This window comes from Podarcis erhardii, assembly GCF_964252035.2.
Source record: "Podarcis erhardii genome assembly, chromosome: 1".
Taxonomy (NCBI): Eukaryota; Metazoa; Chordata; class Lepidosauria; order Squamata; family Lacertidae; genus Podarcis; species Podarcis erhardii.
The window spans coordinates 46,763,823-46,787,797 of record NC_138497.1 but is presented as its reverse complement, the minus strand read 5'-3'; the positions used below and the strand labels follow the sequence as shown (position 1 = coordinate 46,787,797).

Here is a 23,975-nt window from a genome sequence, read left to right as displayed (position 1 = left end):
CTTTGTGGAAACTTTGTTTTTTACTCCCAAGGAAAATGGGGTTGCCGCTATACTGACACAAAGGATTCATTGACTGATCAGCTCTCACCTTCCCACTTTACAATCACACATTTTTCTTCTCAATGTAGGGGGAGATTGAATGGTATACTTGAATAACTTATGCTATTGATGATATGTATTGATGATATGCTATTGATGATATGTATATGATGCCACAATATATAACTGCTGAATGATGAAGGGAACGTAGTGGATGTAGCCTACCTTGATTTCAGCAAGGCATTTGACAAGGTGCCCATAGATATTCTTGTAAAGAAGGTGGTAAAATGCGGTCTTGACTATGCTACCACTCAGTGGATTTGTAACTGGCTGACTGACCGAACCCAAAGGGTGCTCATCAATGGTTCCTCTTCATCCTGGAGAAGAGTGACTAGTGGGGTGCCACAGGGTTCTGTCTTGGGCCCGGTCTTATTCAGCATCTTTATCAGCGACTTGGATGATGGACTCAAGGGCACCCTGATCAAATTTGCAGATGACACCAAACTGGGAGGGGTGGCTAACACCCCAGAGGACAGGATCACACTTCAAAACGACCTTGACAGATTAGAGAACTGGGCCAAAACAAACAAGATGAATTTTAACAGGGAGAAATGTAAAGTATTGCACTTGGGCAAAAAAAATGAGAGGCACAAATACAAGATGGGTGACACCTGGCTTGAGAGCAGTACATGTGAAAAGGATCTAGGAGTCTTGGTTGACCACAAACTTGACATGAGCCAACAGTGTGACGCGGCAGCTAAAAAAGCCAATGCAATTCTGGGCTGCATCAATAGGAGTATAGCATCTAGATCAAGGGAAGTAATAGTGCCACTGTATTCTGCTCTGGTCAGACCTCACCTGGAGTACTGTGTCCAGTTCTGGGCACCACAGTTCAAGAAGGACACTGACAAACTGGAACGTGTCCAGAGGAGGGCAACCAAAATGGTCAAAGGCCTGGAAACGATGCCTTATGAGGAACGGCTAAGGGAGCTGGGCATGTTTAGCCTGGAGACGGGGAGGTTAAGGGGTGATATGATAGCCATGTTCAAATATATAAAAGGATGTCACATAGAGGAGGGAGAAAGGTTGTTTTCTGCTGCTCCAGAGAAGCGGACACGGAGCAATGGATCCAAACTACAAGAAAGAAGATTCCACCTAAACTTTAGGAAGAACTTCCTGACAGTAAGAGCTGTTCGACAGTGGAATTTGCTGCCAAGGAGTGTGGTGGAGTCTCCTTCTTTGGAGGTCTTTAAGCAGAGGCTTGACAACCATATGTCAGGAGTGCTCTGATGGTGTTTCCTGCTTGGCAGGGGGTTGGACTCGATGGCCCTTATGGTCTCTTCCAACTCTATGATTCTATGATTCACTATTTCTGGGTTAGCGGAATCTGTAACCTGAAGCGTCTGTAACCTGAAGCATATGTAACCCAAGGTACCACTGTATACAGTAGGGAGAATAAAGCCAACTCTCAAAGCAGGTGCTGACTCTGACCATTTCTGGTCTTTGCATCTCTACATGAATGGTTTTGTAAATAACGGCCAAAACCCAGAAGTAACCCGTTCCGGTACTTCCGGGTTCCGGCAGTCCATAACCTGAAAAAATGCAACCTGAACCATCTGTAACCCGAGGTATGACTGTATCTAGAAACAGAAAATGAACTCGCGGTACTTTTTTCTTCTATGACTATGTAGCTACAAGTCAAGCAGCAAATGTGTTTAATCCAATAGCAAAGCCAGCTATTCCTATAGTAGAACTACTAGCATTGAATGTTTAAAAATGTGGCTGCAGGTGGAGTTAGAAGAATAAGAGTACATTTAGGCAGCTGCCTGCTTGGCCTGAAGTACTTACATGAGACCAAGCAACTTGTGACACAACAAATTGAGCACCAGTCATGAACCATTTATTGTGACAGCCTCTCTGACAGCCTCCATTTTTGCAGTCTTGGGCAGGCAGAAAAAAAGCAAGTGATCTATAGAGCCCTAATATGGGCAGGTACAACTCCAGGATTACAGTGCTCTAAATATGGCTTCCTTTGTCATGTCTCTCATGCTGGTGGATTGCCCCCCTCAATGTTGCCAAGGGGTTAAGGATGATTTGGCCTCCTGTTTATTTCCAGGAGAAACGAGGGGCCTGTGAATGGGACCTTCTGCCAGTGGTGGTGATCTTAGTGTCAGTGGCTGCCATTATAATTGCCCATGATGCCCCAGAATCACATGGTTTTGCCCTGGGACCTTTTTGGCAATTACAGTAATGGCCACAAGCCTATTAGCAACCCAGGTAAGGGGTCTCAGGACAGTGGCATCAACAGCAGCGGACCCTCAGCAGAATACTGCATGCTGCAACTGCAAGTTGTCCAGGCTGTCTCTTGCTTTTCCAGAGAAGTTATGAAAGGCAAGGGAAACCTCTTTTCCCCTTGTTCTTTCTTCAAGTGCATGAAAAAAGAGTGGGGGGGGGGTTCTTCGGTTTGCACAACAAAAGGAAAATAGGGATGCTTTCTTATATTCTGATTAGCTCTGTTGAATACTCAGCGCAGAAGACAGAGATAAAAGTGACACAATTTTAAACAGTTCAGCTGTTCCCAGGATGTTTGTCTAGTACATTCAAGGCCCTGACTGGCTGGTTGCCCACCCTGTGTCCTAGCCAGGGTTGTTGTTGTTCAACGGTTGTGTAGGAGGAGAGGGAGCCTTGAGATCTTCCTGCCGTGGATTGATTTGAAGCAGGTGCCTTATCGAAGCAGCCTCCATCTTATCCCACCTCCCACATACCCATCTGGAGTTCAGGGTAGCTGTGGTTTTGTGTTCCTTTCCATTTGGTTCTAGAAAAATGTCCTTCATCTCTTCCCAGAGATATGGCTTGTACGTAACAGGAGGGAAATGCGGGAGCCATATCTTTATAGCAAGGTTTTACTTCCCTCCCTCCTCAGTTGTCAGCCTTGGTGCTTGGAGATTTCCTCCTAGACTTTTCTGACTGATTTATTAGCATGGCGGGGGGGGGGCATAGGTTATCAACCATTATATCTTCGTGTTCTTTACTCTTTATACTCACAAAGTCAATCATATTGCAACACCAACCAACAGCCCCATCCCATTTTGCCACCTGATGTGAAACAGGAAAGTGCTGCCGCCCTGCCAAAGCCTCGCTTGCTGGGATTGCACAGTGATGGCTTCCAGTGTGATCACATGAGATTTGTGGAGCTCTCACGAGATCTCACTGGAAGCCGCTGCCATTGCTTCTTCTTGCTTCTCCAGGGGCGGGTGCCTAGGTCTTCCGAAAGTTTTAGTTCTTCAAAGATGGGCCTTCAAAGTCTAGTCTGCTCTTCTGGTGGGGCACTTCTGGTGGCTCCCCACGCCCCAGAGGTTCAGCTGTCCTTCACTAGGGCCAAATCTTTAGCATGGCAGTCTCTGCCCTGTGGAACTCCCTTCCAGTGGAGGTTCAGCAGGGAGCTATCCCTGCCTTCTGAAAATGGCACTATTTAGGCAAGCCTTTGCAATATGGATTTCTCTTTTTAACCAAACATCTATGGTGTTTCAAATAATACTTTATGGATATTTGTGGATTGAGTTTATTATATATTTTAAATGTTGCAGATTAGAAATATTTAAATGAATGAATGAGTAAATGAATAGTACAACTTCTAGAAGACATCTGAAGACAGCCCTGTAGAGGGAAGTTTTTAAGGTTTGATGTCTTACTGTGTTTTTATATTTTGTTGAAAGCTACCCAGGGTGGCTGGGGCAACAAAGTTAGATGGGCAGAGTACAAATAAAATAATAAAACTATTATTATTATTATTATTATTATTATTATTATTATTATTAGTTACAGATAGGTAGCCGTGTTGGTCTGCCATGGTCAAAACAAAATAAAAAAAAATCCTTCCAGTAGCACCTTAAAGACCAACTGAGTTAGTTCTAGGTATGAGCTTTCGTGTGCATGCACACTTCTTCAGATACACTGAAACAGAAGTCACCGGACCTTTCTATATAGTGAGAAGGTGGGGAGGGGTATTACTCAGAAGGGTGGTGGGAATGGGTGATTGGCAGATAGCTGCGATGAGCCTGTTGACGACTCTTAACGACTGCAATAGGTCTAACACCAAACTTAAAACTATGGAGAGACCTGGTTTGAATAAAGACATTGGATTCTTATCTCATTATACATGACAAAGCCATTTTTCACCTTCTCACCCCTTGCTTTTTCCTGTTAGACCTATTGCAGTCGTTAAGAGTCGTCAACAGGCTCATCGCAGCTATCTGCCAATCACCCATTCCCACCACCCTTCTGAGTAATACCCCTCCCCACCTTCTCACTATATAGAAAGGTCCGGTGACTTCTGTTTCAGTGTATCTGAAGAAGTGTGCATGCACACGAAAGCTCATACCTAGAACTAACTCAGTTGGTCTTTAAGGTGCTACTGGAAGGAATTTTTTTTATTTTATTATTATTATTATTATTAGTTTGCCTGACAGAAGATATGAATGGGATAGCACAAGCTGTCATGGTTTTGTTACTAGGCCTACTCTGGTGTCTTTAAACAGCCTGATACATGAAGTTTCCCCATCCCATTCTTCTCCATGCCAGAAAAAGGGGCAGGAGAGAGACCAGCTGGACTGAGTTACATTTTCAGTAGAAACAGATGTAACCTTCAATGGTGATAGAATTACAGTAAGGTCTGGGAAGGTCAGGCCCCTTTGCAGCATTAGGGGCCTCCTGGCTTCCCTTCAGGACTCAGAGATATGCATTTTGTACAAAAAGAAGGAGCCGAAGGAAAAGAATTCTCCTTTGTTTCACCCAGACTGGTGTTCAAAGCACATGGAGCTGAGACAGAGAAAAGAACAAATTCACCCTAAGAGCTGTGTGAGGCAGAAGCAACGGGCTGAAAGGGGTAAAAGTTTCCCTCAGGTATTCAGGGCAAATAAAATCATAAATATCTAACACAAGTTACACAGGGAGAAATTGCATCCGTGTGCTTTCAAATCCTCTCAGACTGGGGGTTTGGATGTGTACTAGAAATCCACATATCAAAACTGAAGTTAGAAAATATGAATTCTGAATTTATCCCCTGCCCTCGGGCCGCTTTTTCTAAATTTTTCATTTTTGATATATCCACATTAGCTTCGTATATTTGATGTAATGTGGATTCACACAACGGTGTTCCTATAAAAATAGCTCTATCAAAATCTATAAGCCATGGCAACTAAATGGAACCTCCATGTTCAGGGGCAGTCTAGCTCATTGATGACAGAAACTGATCAGGAAGGGCAAACAGTCTCCCATGCATGGTAGATTTTTGAGAAGATATTTATTGAGATCTTTAATGGGTGCTATAGGATATACTAAAGGGTGCAATGGTGCCCATGGGCACCATGCTGGAAACCCCTGCTGTTATTGGAAACTGCTGTATCCAGGTGCTAGAGTTCAAGTCATTACTCGGGTCTTTCAAAATGATGATGTAATTAACTGTGAGTAACAGTAGGTGCCCTAGGACAGGTCCAGGGGGACAAAGGGAGAGAAGACTTAAACTGGCTTCACATATTTCACACAATCAACCCTTTCCCAAGCGCTTTGCCAACACCCCTGGCCTTGCAATCTATTGTTCCATGCCAAGAAGTAATTGCATATTTTCTTTGTGGGCTGCACACACATTTTAGCAGTCCTGTAGCATCAGCAGATATTATTGGCATCTCCATAGGGGTGCAGACTTTAATCAATATAATCTGTTATCCTTAGAGTTTCTATCCACTGCCTGCATAAGGGCGGCTTAACTATTGCTGAAGCTATATTTCAAGCCGGAGCCCTTGCAGAGGGCTGCGCTCTCAGGTATGACAGAGAGACAGCAGCGACAGCTGGAGGGCACTCTCTGCAGGTTGCAAAGGCGAGTGCAGCTTCCCCAGCAGAAGTTGCACAAAGGATGAAAATGAGTGCTGCAATTCTTGGGCCAGCCCTTCATCTGGAAAGGGGAGCTTGCAAAACTTTGCAAGCAGAGAAGAGACTGCCTGCCAGTCATTTGCCAATTTCTTCCTTCAGCGTTTTCTTCATGAACATTCCAAGCTTGGGAATAATTTTAAACAATTACTGCCTGCCGGTGCTATTTTTCTAGAAAAAGAGGTGCCAGAACTCGCCGTGAACACCTCTGTTGTTCTCTTAAAATGGTAATGGTGCCCACCTGAGAGGTGCCGGAACTGAGTTCTGGCAAGTTCCGGCTGAAAATAAAGCCCTGTTGCCTGCCAGTGAAAATAATAGAGTTGCAGTGGTTTACCAGTCCCAAGATAGGCAGTTCTTAGAGACGAGTCATAATTTGGTTATCTGCAAAAATAACTATTCATCAGTTGGCTTGGTGTTTTGTGGTTTGTTTTGTTCTGCTGCTGCTGCTGCTGCTGCTTCTTTTTGAGCAGTGCAATGCGGATGTAGAAGACTTATGTGACAACAAAGAGGCACTCTGGGAAAACTAAGGCACTGGGAGAATCTGTGGCAGAGAGAACTCCAGAACAGTGGCAAAGCTGCACGCTCCGACACAGGGGGCGGAGAGCAGGAGGGGGCATGGCTGGCGCGCGTCCTGGGGGTGTGGTGTGCATCCCAGAGGTGTGGCACACTACCTGCAGGGGTGTGGCATGGTGTGGCACACCGCCACACGAGGGTGTGGCATGCAACTGGGGATGTGGTGCGCCACCTGCAGGAGTGTGGCTCGTGTCCCAGGGGCATGGTGTGAGTCCTGGGGGTGTGGCGTGGTGCCTACAGGGGCATGGCGCCTGGCGCGGTGGGATGCACGGCATGTGTCCGGGGGGTGGTTGTGATGGCACCCCCTTCCCCGATGGTGCTGGGGGGTGGCACGCTCCCCCCCACCCCCCTTTCCTCCTCCAGTACTCCAGAATCAGGCAGAAGCTGAAGCAGGCAAGTGGGAAAGGGCATGGGGCAGAGATGAGTCAGGCTGGTGAAGAGTCACAGGGATCTCCCTCTCTTGCTGCAACAAGCTCCCTCCATCCCTGACTTCCAGAACCACAAGCGGCATGAAAAGTGCAGAGCAAAGGCAGGCTGCATGAAGACGTAGTATCCAATTGCTTGGAAAAGGCCCTGGAGAGGAGGAGACATCCAGTAGATGGCTTGGGGAGGTGGGAACCTTTAGTCTTGGCAACTGGTTTCATGCAGTAAGACCTACAAGGAAGGAGCTGGTGTGCTCAGTAGGCCTGACTCTCAGCCAAGTCAGTGAAGATTGTATTTTTGCTAATAAAGTGTTAACACCAACTTTGACCTGGTGTGATTTGCTGCCTGGCTCGCTCTGTGACAGATATCAAGTGCAGGTGGTATTGACTGGTGACAGGAACTTGTAAATATGTGCAATAGCTTGATGGAGTAGGGGTGGATGGAATAGGAAAGGAGAACTGTGTATATGTTTGAAGAGGGGGGTTGGGGTTAGTGTTAGAGCCATATTCACAGCCAGAGCCATGAATATGCATACATACGCATTAGCATATGCAAATAGGCATTTTAAATACCTAGCCGATGCCCCTGGATACAATTCAAGGGGAACCTTGCACGTTATGTGTGCAGAAGTGCTTCTGTACCAGGATCATTCACTCCACCTCAGCCTTCCCCAACCAAGCACCATCCAGGTATTGTTGAACTACAGATCTTTCGCCATGCTGGTTAGGACTGGTGGGACTTGGAGTCCAACAACATTTGGGGGGCATCAGGTTGGAGAAGGCTGCTCTAGCTGGACTACAGCAATAATGTTTGTACTGTAAACATGCTCCAATGGCAGATACAAGTCTAGAAGATTCAAAGTGTTCTCAATGGCCCCATCTTCACCAGTAGAGAACATCTGTACATCTGTGTATCAGTAGCTGTGTTAATCATCTGTATTTTGGGTGATCAAGTCTGTTCCTGAAATGAGTTCTATCCGACTTCTGATAGGATGCTTTGAGGGTCTGCTGACTGAAAGATGAGATGGAAATGTTTTAGATAAATGCGCAAATAATAAATATTGTATAGTATTCATAAATGCCTGCTTCGTATCCAGGAAACCTCTTTGGTGTTTCTCTTTTCTAGGTGCCCAGGAAATGTTGACTAGTGTCCCGGTAACAAATCTCAGCCTGTTGTTTCTTCCCTTCCCACAGGAGCACATTTACAAGCTGATGAAGAGCGACAGCTATGCACGTTTCCTCCGTTCTAACGCTTACCAAGACTTGTTGCTGGCAAAGAAGAAGGTATCTGTCGGGAAGGACATGCTTGCATCTCTGAGCACTTCTTGACTCCTGCCTGCTGCTTGCTGCTGTGTGAACATGGAAATTAAGTTATTTGGGGGGCTTCTTGCTGACTGAAAGCACTTCTTTCTTTCTTTCTCCTTGAAGCTCCATGTTTGGCATCCCTATAAACAGCAGTCAATGTGAGGAAGACCTACTCTGAGCATCCTCTGCGAGGATCATGTGAACTAGAAGCTGCCTAGTTCTGAGCCTGGTCATTGGGAAGGGGCAAATGGCTTGATTGCCAAAGGGTCAGGGTTCAATCCCTGGTGGGACTGGGTAAGACCCCCTTTCTGAAATCCTAGAGAGGTGTATTGTCAGTCTCTGTGGACAATGCTGAGCTCTATGGACCAATGGTCAGACTCCGTATAAGGCAGTTTCCTAGGCTCGTACATCAGTGGAGCACACTGGCTGTCTGCCCGATCCTCCTTTCTCAACTCTTCTACCTCAGGGTCAAATGACAAAATACACTTGATGCACAATGTGCAGCTACATCTCTGTCTTTCCTTATTTGCAGCCATGGAGGACCCTGATGTTGCTGGCACTGTTCAGCTCATCCCTCCCTAGGAGCAACACAGCTATGGGGATTAGTTCAAAAGTTCCCACTGGCACTAAGTTCTCATTGCCTCCCCTCCCCACCTGTTGCAGTTCTAATATCAATCCAGCAGAGGGGGCACAACTGCAATTACATTAGGAGAGGACACCTGGAGCCACAGCTGCATGCTAAGGAGGAGGTGTAATGTGTAGTTTGACCCTGAGGACCTTTAACCGGAGATGTGAGAGCTTAACCCTGGGACCTAGCATGGGATCCACCCTGGAGTTACAGCTCCTCCACAAGGATCTCTCAAACTAAACATAAGGCATTAAAGTCCCATTCTAAACTCCTTCAGGACAAATATGCGATCTTGTGTAACGTTACCTATGAATCTCTTTATTTTTCATAACCATGGCAGTAACTAATGATTGGGAAGTAGCGCAAAACCCTCTTCCATTTAGTGTCTTATGTCAAGCTTTGTAGCTTTTCTTGTAAGGGATGCCTTGCATGGAGACTTTGTCATGATTTCTTATTGGCTCCCCTCCCCTCCTGTTTTACCTGCACTTTCCTGTATGTGGTTTCTCCCCTTCCACTTTTTTCCATTTAATTTTAAACTAATTACAGTAAGACTGGGAACTCCTCAAAAGCGGCACACCTTTCCCTTCCTTTCTGCCTTTTTGGCATCTGCATGCCCATTATCAGCAATATGTTTTCCATCCAGGTCAAAAAAACAAAGGGTTTCTTGTTACGCTGATAATCACCTGATTCTCCAGGCAAGGAAGAAGGGTGGGGAGCAGAGGTAGTTTTATCTCCATTTGTGGCTGTGTTTAAACGTCTTTCAGAAGCTCCTCCACCTAGAACCATGTTGGATAGACATCTGAGAGAATTCCCCACTTCTCTCATTCGCCTTTGACCTTCAAGACACTTTGTGCAGAGTTTTCCCAGCTTCTGCAGCTTGGGTTTCCTGCCGTTTCCTATTGCTTTGCTCTTTGCTGTCTCCATCCTGCTGGGGCTTCCATATGCTGCCAAATTAAAGTTAGCCTCCACTGCAGCTCCAATGTGCCCTCGATGGTTAGAATGGATTTCCCACAATCCAGCAGTCCCTTCTCTGTTCAGGAGCTCAGAGGCACAGCTGGAGTTACTGAGCAAAGCCTTCACACTTCTGTTAGTGTGGCGGCGGCCTCTCATGCACTGTGGAGACAACTAGATTGGATCGAATGTGTTGGAACAATTGGGCGAAAACTGTTGTACTCTGAAGCAGCCTTCACTTAGCTCCAAGAGTGCGCCAGGTATTTTCCAGAACCATATTTTCCATGCTGTCTGCCATTGTGAATGCTGTATAGAGGCAACAGACCAAATAAGAGGTTTTCTTATACCAGACATTGACTTCAGGCAGGTTTTAGTGGCATAAGTTGAAATGGGAAAATGCAGGTACTATGGTAAGGTCCTATTTGCTCTGTGTAGTTTTCTTGATTATCTTCAGACTGCTGGGTTGCTGCCACACATGGATTGTGGGCTTGATGGGTTACTGTTTTGAGAGGCCTTCTTTAAAGTACACCTTCCTTTTAGTGTATGCTTCAGGGTGCAAAGTGACTACCTACGAGCATCGTTCTGCTGCTTCTGTTGGAATCTTGTCAGATGATGCAAAGCATCAGATTTTATTTAAGGTATACATGTAGTCCTAGTCTGGATCTTCAACAGGTGCCACAGATTCCTCTAGTAGTCTGGTCCCAGAAGGGGTAACCTTCTTAAATAACTGAACTGTGGGTGCTGGGTGATCAATCACCTGTAGTGGTTTTCTTTTTTCAGATGTAGGGTTTTGTACCCAAGTGCTTTCAGGGGATCAAGTAACCAAAGTATGGTTGGTTGGTTGGTTGGTTGGTTTGCTTGCTTGTTTGCTTTGTTTTGTAAAGAAAATGAAATAATTAATGGAATTGTAAGAGGTTGTTTCAGGAGGATGTAAGCTTTGCTGGAGTTCTGTTTCAATTTCAAAACTAGAAAGCTTCACTGCTGCAGAAGGACAGCAAAAAGTGTTTAGTCACTTAAAAAAACAAGAGTCCAAGACAGCTTTGGAAACAAAGTGAGCTCTTTAAAGCAAAGCATCCCAAAGGAAAGCTATAAGGATGTGTTGATGCAAAGTGTTCTTCAGCTGGAAGGCGCAGGGGCACAACCCTGTCTCTGAGTCCTGACCGACTAGGAAGATGGCTGGTTGCAACACTGGGAGGCAGCATTAACTGAGCTACCTCACAGTTGTTAGGGCAATGCCTGCCCTGCTCTCTAATAGTTGATTAGGGAAACATCTAATGCAGGCATGTTCAGAGTCCATTTCGGGGGTCTAATACAGCCCACCGGTCAACAATAACTCCAGCTCCAACTCTAAAAAAGCTCAAAAACGTCAATCCTAAAAAAAGCTGGTTGGCCCTTTGGTCGTCCCCCACGGCCCTTCATTTAATCAAATCTGACCCTCTTTGAAAAATGTTTGGACACCACTGACTAATGTATATTTTTAAGAGTGAGAGTAAAGTGTACATCTTGTTTTAATCCAGAAAAAGTGTGCATCAGCAGGCAAAGAACTATAGTCATTACCTCTTATTTCAAACTTCATGGTAATATAACACTATTTCATTGTCCCATGATAACAACCATTGATCATATCATTTTTCATCCCTCTATCTAAACATGAATGTTTGTTAAAGGTAAAGGTAAAGGGACCCCTGACCATTAGATCCAGTCACGGACTCTGGGGTTGCGGCGCTCATCTCGCTTTATTGGCCGAGGGAGCCGACGTACAGCTTCCGGGTCATGTGGCCAGCATGACCAAGCCGCTTCTGGCGAACCAGAGCAGCACACGGAAACGCCGTTTACCTTCCCGCCAGAGGGTGCCTATTTATCTACTTGCACTTTGACGTGCTTTCGAACTGCTAGGTTGGCAGGAACAGGGACTGAGCAACGGGAGCTCACCCCGTTGCGGGGATTCGAACCTCCGACCTTCTGATCGGCAAGTCCTAGGCTCAGTGGTTTAACCCACAGCGCCACCCGTGTCCTTTTGAATGTTTGCTAAAGGTAAAGGTAAAGGTACCCCTGCCCATACAGGCCAGTTGTGTCCGACTCTAGGGTTGTACGCCCATCTCACTTAAGAGGCCGGGGGCCAGCGCTGTCCGGAGACACTTCCGGGTCACGTGGCCAGCGTGACAAAGCTGCTCTGGCAAGCCTGCACCAGCGCAGCACACGGAAACACCGTTTACCTTCCCGCTATAAAGCGGTACCTATTTATCTACTTGCACTTAAGAGTGCTTTCGAACTGCTAGGTGGGCAGGAGCTGGGACCGAACGACGGGAGCTCACCCCGCCGCAAGGATTCGAACCGCTGACCATAAAATCGGCAACTCCTAGGCACTGAGGTTTTACCCACAGCGCCACCCGCGTCCCTGAATGTTTGTTAGTATCTGCTAAATTTGCTCTGATGGGTTTTATGTTAGCCCCATGGTGGGGTTTCATTGCTGTTGTAACCTAGGTCTAAGGCTGCATCCACACCATACATTTAAAGCACATGGCTTTCCCCAAACAATCCTGGGAGCTGTAGTTCATTTTCACAGAACTACAGTTCTTTTTATATATATAAAAAGATTGTATTAAGACTTTTCATAATACATTACAATAAAAAAACAAACTAATCTAAACAAAAACAAAAAGAAGAAGAGAAAAATACAAAGGCCTCTCTCATGGGTAGATTTTTAACCCTTGTTTCACAAAGAAAGAGTTGGACCCTCCCATCGCTTACCTGGGAGCTCCCCTTTCTCTTCCCCTCCCACTCTGGAAGAGCTTCCCTGCCTCTCACACAGGGTCCTTCATCAGCCAGCCATTACCTTCACCAGCATCGAATCCCCTCATTGGCCCAGAGAACAACAACAGCAACAACTAGAACAAAACAGAAGCAAGAGCAAAGCAAAAAAGGAAAGCAAAAAAGTAATACAGGAATGAGAAAGCAATACAAGAATAAAAAAGGAAGATCGGGAAAAAGAGAAAAATGAAAAATAAATAAAAAGGACTTCCAACTATCCGTCTGTCAATTGTACATACAAGAGTTCTTTAAAGTATTCAAAATGTTTACCCCAGGGTGGTATCCAACTGTTCCTCCTTCTGCTAGGTGATGTTTTTCCCAGTCTTCAACTCCTGGCATCTCAAGTACAGAATTACAATTCTCAGCACTGCTAAGAAACTACAGTTCCCAAGATTCGGCTGGGGGGAGGAGTCATGTACTTCAAATATATGGTGCATATGCAGTCTACCATCAAGCTGAATGGGGTGGCTGCCTCCAGCAGTTGAATTTGGTTGTCCTGAAAAGGCAGAAAATGGATAAATAAAATAGCTTTTATTGTTGTGTTTTAACGCCAGGTAGTATGAAAGCACGTCAAAGTGCAAGTAGATACCTTCCGGCGGGAAGGTAAACGGCGTTTCTGTGCGCTGCTCTGGTTCGCCAGAAGCGGCTTCGTCATGCTGGCCACATGACCCGGAAGCTGTACGTCGGCTCCCTCGGCCAATAAAGCGAGATGAGCACCGCAACCCCAGAGTCGGTCACGACTGGACCGAATGGTCAGGGGTCCCTTTACCTTTACTTAGTAGGAGAGAGAAGTTGTGAGGTTTTCTGCATCAGGCGCCAAAATAACTTGGCCAGCCTCTGGAGTCCTGTGCACCTTAACTTGGGGCGGGGGGGGAGGTCATTTGCTGCTCTGCAGCAAAATGACTTGGATGTGAAATCCCCTGCAGGAATGACACATCCTGGCACTAGGTCTTGTATTCGAAGAACTAGATATTTGGGGGTTGGAGGAGGAACAATCATGTAGTGTGGTTAAAGCAAAGCCAGGGGAAAGAATGCAGATACAGTAAACTTATGGACCCACATTTTCTCATCCCCTTGCAGCTAACTGGAATGAGCGCTTTCCTTATCAAAGCATTTTTACTTTACATAGCTATGCCCAACTCTTTGCTACAACAATGGGTTGATTTGTTCTCTTGTGGCAACTGCCCTCCCCCCACAACCATTTTTTTTTTTTTGTTTTTGCATGTTTGAAAACTGCATAAGCCAGCCCCTGCATATTTGTATGTGCTGAATTCTGCATTTACAGAACTTAATGAGTGGAAATGTTAACATGCTGCCGCAGACAGAACGGTTAGGTTTGTAATTATTCTCCCTGCTTTAAGAGGGACACACAGAACGCTCCAATTAAATTCATCAAGGTTTACGAAACTGTCCCCAGAATGTTCACTTTTAGTGGACTCAAGCAAGCAACAAAGATCTAGTCACCCACAAGTTATCATCTGAGCATACTTCGTTAGGCAGGAGTACTGTTGATAACAAAATACACACTTACCCTTTTTTTGATCTGTGTCAATCTATTTGTCATACTTGCAGTGCAATGCTATGCATACTTATGTGGAATTTATGTTCCCCTATGTTCTAGCAAGTGTGTTTAGGATTGCAGCCTCAGAATAGCCTGGCTCAGGTGTGATGGCTTAGCAGGGAATGTCAACATGAGCAGGGAGGTGTGGGAGCTTGCATGTTCACCCCACCCCTAAGGCCCCCACATGCATCAGCTCCACTTACTCCACCCACAACCTTCCCACAATGCACTCGGAGTCCTATTCATGAACAAGCACTCTGATAGCAGAGGGGCTTCCTGATTGCAGGAAGGCATCTAAAAACATATTTAGTTTAGCATGCCTGGAAACCCCCTCCAGACTTTCCTGCTCAGTTTAGGAAGGTTGGGGTAGGGCAGGACATTGGGGAATTGCCCTGCCTACATGTCCCTTGTATTGGCATTTCCTGTTCAGGCATAATGCCTAAGCAAGGCTTATGTCTATAGTACCTGTCCATTTTCAGAATGCTTGATGTGCAATATTTCAGCCATCCTCACAAGAACCTGGTAAGGTAGGCCAGAATTATTGTTCCCATGCTGCAGATGGAAAGAGGAGATACTGGTGAGGAAACCCACTGTTTGCCTAATGCAAGCTAATAATTCTGTGTCTCACTTTGAACTGGAAATGTCAGAGCACACACCCTTTGCTTCATCATTACATAGGCTCTGAACTGATTTGGTCTCAATCTCTTTCAGCACAAGAAAAGGCATATAATAGGTTGTATTCATTGCTGTTCCCCCTTGAACTGATGGAAGGTTATTTGACACAGCAGAGGCTTCAGTCAGCACAACAGGAAGGAAAACAATTTTCACCACTTCCCTCTCCCCCTGCAGACTGGGCACGCCCCCCCACCCAAAAAAAAATCTGCTCCAGGTGGTTAGGAGCAGTGTTGGGGCAGAGGAGTTTTTGGTTTTGCAGAAAATTCAATTTTATACATTCATTCATAACAATGGATTAATGCAAAGTGCAAATAAACATTAGTTAGGTTTTTAACTTTGTTTACTAAATACCTGTAAAATAAACTAACTACATTAAATAGCTCTCTGTGGCATCATACAGTATTCTGTTGCAACCTGAACATTTCCCAATGAACATTTTCTGATGCAAATTACCCTAATCTGCATAGGAAGGTTTTCCAGACAACTTTCCCAGAAAACCCACATCCCTGTTTGGGGGACGCTTTGGAACAAGCATGGGAGGTGCCACAAGATGCTGCAGGGAGAAGAGGGAATTAGCCAAAATAAGCTCCCTCCTTATTTTGGAAATCTCCAGTTTCATCATCTCCTATTAAACACCATTGGATGCAACCCATTCAGGGATCTAGAACCAGCTGTGGTTTAATGCAATTCTATTAATTTCCCAAAATCTATACTTACGAAGCTGCCTAATGTGCAGTCAGGCCATCCAACTCAGTGTTATCCTCACTGAGGGGCAGCAGTTCTCTAGAGATTCAGGCAGGAGTCTTTCCAAGGCCTTCCTGGAGATGCCAAGGACTGAACCCGAGTCTTTCTTAATTCAAAGCACGTGCTCTACCACTGAACGATAGCCCCTCCCCACTGTGCTATGTTGGCCCCAAATAAGAAGGCCAAGAGACATCCCTTCGGTTCATCAGGGCGCAGATAAGCATCATTGTGCAACTTGAGCTGTGCACATCATCCCATAGCTGTCAACTTACAGATTTGAAAATAAGGGACCAGCAGCCTTGAAAATAAGGGACCAGCAGCCAAAATAAGGGACCTGAAGCCTCACCTGTTCCAGGCACTCCAGTCTTCCTGTCCTCCTGCAGTCTGGTCAAACTCATGCTGGTAGCTTTGAGAACACTGTCCAACCAACTTTGTAACCAACTGAACAGAATCTGAATCACATGCACCACAAGGCCTATGCAGCCTCAACTTAAGATGGCTCCCTGGCCTGGCTTTGCACTGCAAAGTTTGCAGCAGCATGTGCAACAAAATGGCGTCCAGCATTCAAAACCCCCCTCAGCTTGCATTAACTAGCCACATACAAGGCATGCAAGCTCCACCCCCCCAGTCGTTCTTAGACTTCTTATTGGGTGAGCAACACAGCCAAGCAACACAGTTGGAGCCTCCCTCCTCCCTGGCCGGCAGGGAGGGAGGGAGGGAGAGAAGCTGCTTCCTTTGAAATTTAAGGGACATCATTTAAGGGACATCCATCAATAAGGGACAGCAGCGGGACATGGCGCTGGAATAAGGGACTGTCCCTTCAAATAAGGGATACTTGACAGCTATGCATCATCCACAAGGCCATGGGCTGCACTTTCAGGGCCCTGCTTTCGGATACAGGGTCTTTCTGAACCGGTGTTTTGCAACAAGTGTTAAAATAGGATATGGAACGCCTTTAGTCTCCCAAAGCAAGACACTTCAGAAAGCCCTGGAAGAAAATCTGTATATTTTAAGATTCTCTGATCCCAAACCTCAGCTTTTCTTAATTATGGATACCTAGAGGTCCCACTTGCAAAGAAGAAGCTTTTCTTTTCTTTTTAAAAAAAAGGTCTTGCTCTACTCTTTGATGCTGAATGCAAGGCAATTTGAAGACCATTCAGAAAAGGTTCAGAGTTCAATTCCTCACATCGAGGCCTAAAATATTTTATTTACAGACATCTTTTCTAATAATTGCTGTGCTAAACTACCAATGCAAAGGTCATCTCAATGCATTCTTTAATTGAGCATTTAATCTCAAGCGCCAGAAATTTTGCCATTAAGATTCTATTTTGGTGTACATGGAAAACTACCAGAACCAGATGAAAAGAAGTTGAAGGAAAGGCCTTAGTTCAGGGGTGGAGCATCTGCATAGCAGCAGACACAATGTCCCGGGTTCAACCCCCAGCATATCCAGATGATACTCCTCTTAAATGGTCAGGCTGCTTCCTGTGTAGCACAGCCCTAAGAAGCTTTTATACTGAAGCATCTTAATTTTTTCTTGTGCTCATAAGTTTTGCTGGTGTTGACAGCAGTTCCCATTTTTTTCTCCTTGCTTCTTATGATATGTTTTGACCTGAAAGATGTGTTTCTTCCTGTTTGTATGGCTGGCTATATGTTAATGCCTAGTATCTGATTAATCCCTGCACTCCAGACATAGCAAACTTGTGCCCTTTTGAGATGTCATTGGATTCCAGCTCCTGTCTTCCTCAGACAGTATGGCCAAAGGTCAGGGATGTTGGGAGTTATAGTCCAACAACGTCTTTAGGGCCAAAGGTTTCCCATCCCTGACATAAAGGGTTCACCAGATTCTCCCTTGCCTGCTCCTACAGACTAGTATTGAATCCATCAGCCCCAGCCACCATCTGGAGGGCCAGAGCTTCCTCATCCCTATTCTAGGCAGATTCTTGAAGCAATCTTTTATCAACCGCTTTCACTTCTCTTCCATCTGCTCGTAGATCTGATCTGTAAGTCACAAGCACTGATTTTTTCTTTTGTATTCCAGAGGAGTAGAATTGGTTGTGCTGAAAGTTCTCCAAAGAACTTGACCCTTTGCCATCACTCTTCTCCCTTCCATGCCCCCATGCAGCACCATCTGACAGGAAGTTTTCCATTACAGAAACATTCACTTGCAAAGCAGAGTGTTTAGTACCAGAGTGTGCAAAGCCCTGCTCTTTAGATAACTTCCCAATGTTCCTAACACCCTTCAGCAAAAGTGTCCTTTTGCTAGAAAGGATTTGCCTTTCTTCCTTTGCTTAGAAGGGTGGCAGGTCTGCTGTTTTTCTCTGATTTCTTGACACTTCATTTTAAAAGAAAATGCAGATTTAATAAAACCACCAAACACATTCATAATCACATGTCTCTCTTACTTCCCAACCACAAGTGAACTGGAGGTAAGGTAGTTCCCCCCCCCCCCCGATGATGTGCTGATTGTTCCCCACCACCACCATTTAATCCCTTTATTCAACAAAATGGCAGGCTTGCTAGCAAAATTACCTCTTCTTTCATAGTTCCTAGAATTGGTCCTATGCCAAATGAATCACATTACTTTGGAGAACAGCAACATACCCAAAATGTTGGTGGCTTTCTTGTTATGATGAAATTATATTATTTATATGCTCTAGCAGATAATTAATTTGTTTTTTCAACAACCACCACCACCACCACCACATCATAGTCTCATCTTGGTGCCTCCCCCTGCCCCCAAAGCCATGTACAGAAGCTGGCCAATCCTGGTGGCTGAGACTTTCTACCAACACTGGCAATGGGATGACTTCAACCCAACACACCTGAGGGCAGCAGGGCAAGCCAGCTCTGTCTCCCAACATCTTGCTGCTGCTCTCCATCCGCTACCCCCCACATTTGCTGTCTAATGGCAGGGTTGGCCCTGGTCTCATCCTTGCTCTCTTGCATCTGCATATTTTAGGATAAAATAAATTGGTGGTGGACAGTCCTGTTTATTATGGAAACTTGCCTGCTATTACTGTCCTTCTCACTTAAGAGATTCCTGATAAACCTACAAGGAACCCTAGGGTTCCTCATAGCACAGTCTAAAAACCACTGTGCTATAGCCATTGTATATGTTGCGTCTCACCTGTGTGTAGAGCTATACAACAGGATAATAAAGCTATAAGTCTTGAATGATACTGGCCCTGATCCAGTCACAACTGGTTCATGGTCCCGTAAGGCAATGCATCACCATTCAAATTAAAAGACACATCCAACATGCAGGGGTGAGGAGAACAAGTGTGTTTCCATGGGTGGCTCCATGTTGGATAGGGGCAATGACTGTTTTTAGTACCATATTGGTTCATTTTATAAAACCAATTAGCCTATCCTGAATGGTAGGAGACCACCGTGTGCTGATTGGGAAAGTTTAGGCTCTATCCTGAACCACAGAAGGGAAAGCTCAGGGATTGATTGATTGAATTATTGAAAAGACAGATGCAGAATGCATCATTACGTATCTTTCTCTTGAGCTATGTAAGTTTGGACTAGAGCTACCTCTAGAGCCGCATTTTAAGCACGGAACACAAGATACTTCCCAATGGGAGAAGCTACCAGAATATTACAATACAAAAGTTAGTTGCTTTGCTCTTGCAAATTGTAGCTGCCATGTTTTGAGATGTTTTATCTTTCTTCTTTTCTTTTGCTAATGTTTTTAGATCAAAATTTAAGCTGAAGGGATTCTTCTTTTTTCTTTTCTTTTCTTTTTCAGTAGTTTTTCCTTCCTAACTTTTTTTTCCCCTTCTAAAGCCCGAGAATGAGCAAGGTCGTAGAACTTCTCTAGAAAAGTTCACTCGCAGCGTGGTAAGTTCATTTTGCTTTTGCTTTTCTTTCTTTTCCCCACCTTCTCTTCAGCATTTTCTTTTATTTCAGAAATTATTTTATTAAATTTTACACCTCCTGTGTAGTTTACTCCTATACAATAAAAAGGTAGAATTTCATGATATGCAGATTTCGGCCAGTGAAGGTACCCCAGTCTAACGTAAGCAGAATGCTCCCCACAAGGCTCTAGGTTTAAGAGATGTTTAATGAACTTGTTTCAAACCAGTTGCCCAATAAAGGACAACTTACAATTTTCATTCATAAAAGCGCATGCAGATTCTGAACTCAAGCTCAAAAATCCATTACAGTTCTGTTGATCTAACATGGGCCTCTAAAATATCTTGGAATGGTCAGCTATGATTGAATAATGTCAGCTATCCTATGCAAAGATGCGTGAGACTAGTTCTATGAGCCTGATAGTATTTCATTAAAAAGTACTTTTTCCTCATGCAGCAGCACATGGCAAATTGCTTTTGAAACGGAAGAGAGCTTTAAAAGTAATTTGTGATGTGCCTTTAGTGGTTGGCAATTCAAAGAAGAAGAAGAGGACAAAATAAATCCAGACTAGCAAAAGTGTGAGCTTAAGCTGCTTTTTGAACCTGGCTGTAGAATAGAATGTATAACATTTCCTCAACCATTCATGAGAACCATAAGAAGAGCCCTGCAGGATCCAACAAAGGCCTATCTTGTCCAACATTCTGTGCCCAACCACAAGCTTCTGAGCGTGATAGCCCTCTCCTGCTGTCATTCCCCAGAAACAGATACTCATGCTTGCCTCTGATCCTGGATGTAGCATACAGCCATCATGACTAGTAGCCAACGACAAACGTATCCTCCATGTAATCCCCTTCCAAAGGCATCTAAGCTAGAGGCTACTAAGTCTTCTCTTTTCAGTCACCTAAGTGGAAGACCTTAGGTGGATCAGAGGTGGATCTTGAGGTCAAGTCTGAAGCTTCTTGCATTCATACCAGCAACCACTAATTTCCTTTTAACTTTTTTGACCACATGGGCTTCATACTCAGGTATGAATGCATGAGTGAAAAAGAAGCAAAGTGGGAACCTGTGCCAAGTTCCTATTGCTGTTCCACAATTTCACTGCCTGGATATTATTCTACGGAGAAGTCCTCGCCACATTATGAATCACAGAGGACTTAACAGCAACCCCACATCTGTTTTCAATTTAGGCTACACATACTGTTTCCCATTTCCCCAAACAGTAGAAAGTTCCAGGGACAGCTGCTGTAGTATCGTATTCTTTAGAAGGGAGAGAATGCTGGAGGTGATTGTCGATTTCTGAACTATGTGTTTATTTACAAATACACCATCTGACTGTGGAGGAAGGAGACAAACACCCAGACAGCTAGAGCAAGCCTTTAAACCAGCTTCCGTTTCCCAAAAGCAAATAGCAGGCCTTGAAAACCCACCAGCCAGTTGCAGAGATACTCAGAGGAATTTTATCTCCACTATCTGCATCCTAGCTGCCTCACTTCCCAGTCCCCTTGCAAGCAAGTGACGTGTGTCCTTGCTAGTAATCAACCACCCAAAGCCATTGAAGAAACATCTTGTAAGTCATTACTCTCCATACAGGAAAAATATTTAGCTGTGAGCTAAATAGGGGGAAATAATTTTCTGATTTGATAGCCATTACAGTTACAGCTGTGTTCTTTCATTGCCAGATTTCCCTTGAAATTAGCAAAGATGATGCAGCTGAACGATAACGAAAAACATTTGTACTCCTTTGGTTCTCTTTGGTGCCCTAGTGGGCTTCTGCCTTCTAACTTGCCTTCACGATCCTCTCCCTCATTTGCCCACATGGCTGCTCAGCCTGTTGGCTGTGGAGATGTACAGTATGTGGCCTTGTTTGCACCTACCCAGGATGTGCTTAGGCAGCACCACAAAATCATTGCTGACCTCAAGGGGGTCCCCAAGGCCAGTCAGATTAAATGGCAGCTTGGGGCAAATGAAGCTGACGGCAGTAAAGACAACGAAGAAATAGTCCTGAGAAGAACACACCAAAACATGGAAAACACTTTTCAATACACTTTTGGAAGCATGAATAAGGCAAGCAGTTCCAGCTTAGTCCTAATAATAATAATAATAATAATAATAATAATAATAATTTATTATTTATGCCCCGCCCATCTGGCTGGGCTTCCCCAGCCACTCTGGGCAGCTTCCAAAAAAAATTTAAAATACTGTAATACATCAAACATTAAAAGCTTCCCTAAATTAGCTGCCCTAATTGCTTTCTAATTGCAAATGCCACCATGTGAAACAGGGAGGGGGAAGCTGTGGCCCCCCAGATGTTGCTGGTCTACATCTTCCCATCTTCCCTAACCATCAGCCATGCTGGCTGTCTAACAAGGTTTCCATCTCAGTTGTAGAATAATGGATAAGGCTCCCTACTTGCTTTTGCTTCTCCTTTAATTGTTTACATTCCCTCCCTTTTTATTTCTACTGAGGACAGAACTACACAATATATGTTCTTCCTTTTTTTTTTAAAAAAAAAAAATGCTCTCCCTCACATCCCACCACCTTTTGTGTCATGCAGCCACTGAGGTTGCCATTTGAAGGGAAAGGTTGGTATGGGAAGAATGTGACTTCTGCTTTCCTGCTGAAAAATCACACATACCCTGAAGTTGTTCCTACCCTTGACGGAGAAAATATATGTCTGTCTTCCCCTTCAAATCTCAGCTTCAGTGGATAACAGTGTTCAAAAGAAACGAGTAGAAATGGCCACAACGAACCTGTTCCATGAGATTTGAGCTTGGCTGTCTGTCTCTTAATAGAAGTCTTCTGAACTGTTCTTTAGTGTGGAACGTCCGTGGTTGAGGCAGGTGACCCTTTGGATTCTTGCCTTTTCTTTCTTCAGCTAGCTTTTAATGCATGTTCGATTTCCAGCACAGCCTTTCTGCACAGCAGCAAAGAAACAGATTCAGAAATGGGTTCCAGAAACCAAACTGCTTTTCATGCACGCACAGAAAAAAAGAGTATTTTTTTTCTAAGCTCGGTTGGTACTGTAGTGACTATGACATTAAAAACATAGATGCTAAATCAGAACAAAGACCTATCTGGTCCAGAATCCCATTGCCCACAGTGGCCATCAAAAGCCTACAGGAAGCCCTTGAACAGGATGTGAAGTTTATCCTATTGTCTATCCTGAATCTTCTAGCATTCATGTTAATTGGATGACCTCATGTTGTAGTATTACTGGGGGGGGGGGGGACTCCCTATCCATGTTCTCTGTACCATGCATAATTTTCTGCACTACTCTCATCTCCCCTCCTTACCTTTTTTTCCTCCAAGACTAAGATGGACCATCTCTTTCCTCTTTCCTCCTTGATAAGTGCCCTTTGATTGACCCGTGATGGCAGTGTATCCTGCCTTGCAAACCCATCCCACTTCACTGGCTGGGGGGCAATGGCAACACTGGGGAAATCCCACTGGAGGCTTCTCTGAGAAGCTGTTTCGGCATCCCATGCGCTGAGGACCCCAGGAAATGGTGCCCGAGTCCTTAGTTCAGATGTCAGTCACTCTGGACTGGGATACTGCCCAGAGTCTTGTCTCTCCTACACAGAATATGTGAGGTTTGTTACTTTTTCTCTCTGATCCTGCATGTTGAAGGGACAAATGCCTCCTACAGCCAAAACACATTTTGCAAGGATTAGCTTTTTTTTTCTAATGAACCACTGCCAGCGCCTCACCATGGCTGAAGGGCATTTAAAACTAAATAGCTCTATCTTGTTTAAGAACCATTGCTGGCTCCTAAGAAAGGCTTTGAATGTTTGCTCACTAGGAAAGCTTCCCAAACGGCATGAAACAGACTCATGTACACTCGATTGCTTTGAATGCAAAAAGGAATGTACTAAATGGTGTCTTTCAGTTTTTCTGTTATTTTATATATGCAGTGTAATGGATTTTCAAATCAGTAGTGGGTGCATATAATCAGGACTGGAGGAAAGTGCTGAAGGCACTTTAGTATTAATATTCTCTTTACTGACCCTGGTGAGTTTGAGCAATCACACCTGACATGCAGTTAACACTCAGCAGTTCATTTAATTGGGGTGGTGGAGCAGGAGCTGGGGAAACAAGGAAAACTGCAGCTTCCATGGGGTGTCACAAAAGATCTGGGCCCAAAGTACAACAGCGCAGGCTTCTACATTTACCGGCCAACAGGAGGCCTGCACAGTTTCAAGACTGCGTTTGGCCTTCTTCTCAGGTTCTTTCCCACAGAACTACCTTGCCTAGCAAGAATCCCAGGGCTACCTGTTTCCAAATCACTAGACTGACTCTTATTCGTCTCCAAGTCCCTACTGGGGCTTCCCCAGGCCCCACAGAGCTGCTCTCAGGCTGCAGTTCTTTTTTCTGTCTTTCTCTGCTTTCCCACCTTCTAGGTCATGGCAGGAGGTGCTGGCAAATGTATCCTCAAACTTGTGAGGGCAGTGGCGGGGGGGGGGGGCTGACATTGCACATGTGA

The 23,975-nt window shown here is 44.8% G+C and overlaps 1 protein-coding gene across 5 annotated transcripts in view; it reads left to right on the top strand.

The window, feature by feature from the left end:
• Nucleotides 1-23,975, top strand: part of RGS6 (regulator of G protein signaling 6) — a 218,374-nt gene that overhangs the window by 185,716 nt on the left and 8,683 nt on the right. For 2 of the 5 annotated variants that reach the window (XR_014161495.1, XM_081881774.1), the window contains exons 16-17: nt 8,154-8,243; nt 19,427-19,480. Coding sequence is in view for 3 of the 5 variants with exons in the window: in XM_081881774.1 (XP_081737900.1) it covers nt 8,154-8,243; nt 19,427-19,480 (144 nt within the window). In the remaining 2 variants the exon portion in view is untranslated. Of the gene's footprint in view, nt 1-8,153; nt 8,244-19,426; nt 19,481-22,287; nt 22,399-23,975 lie in introns of those variants that run through there. The other 3 variants (XR_014161494.1, XM_081881775.1, XM_081881773.1) reach the window with 2 other exon arrangements.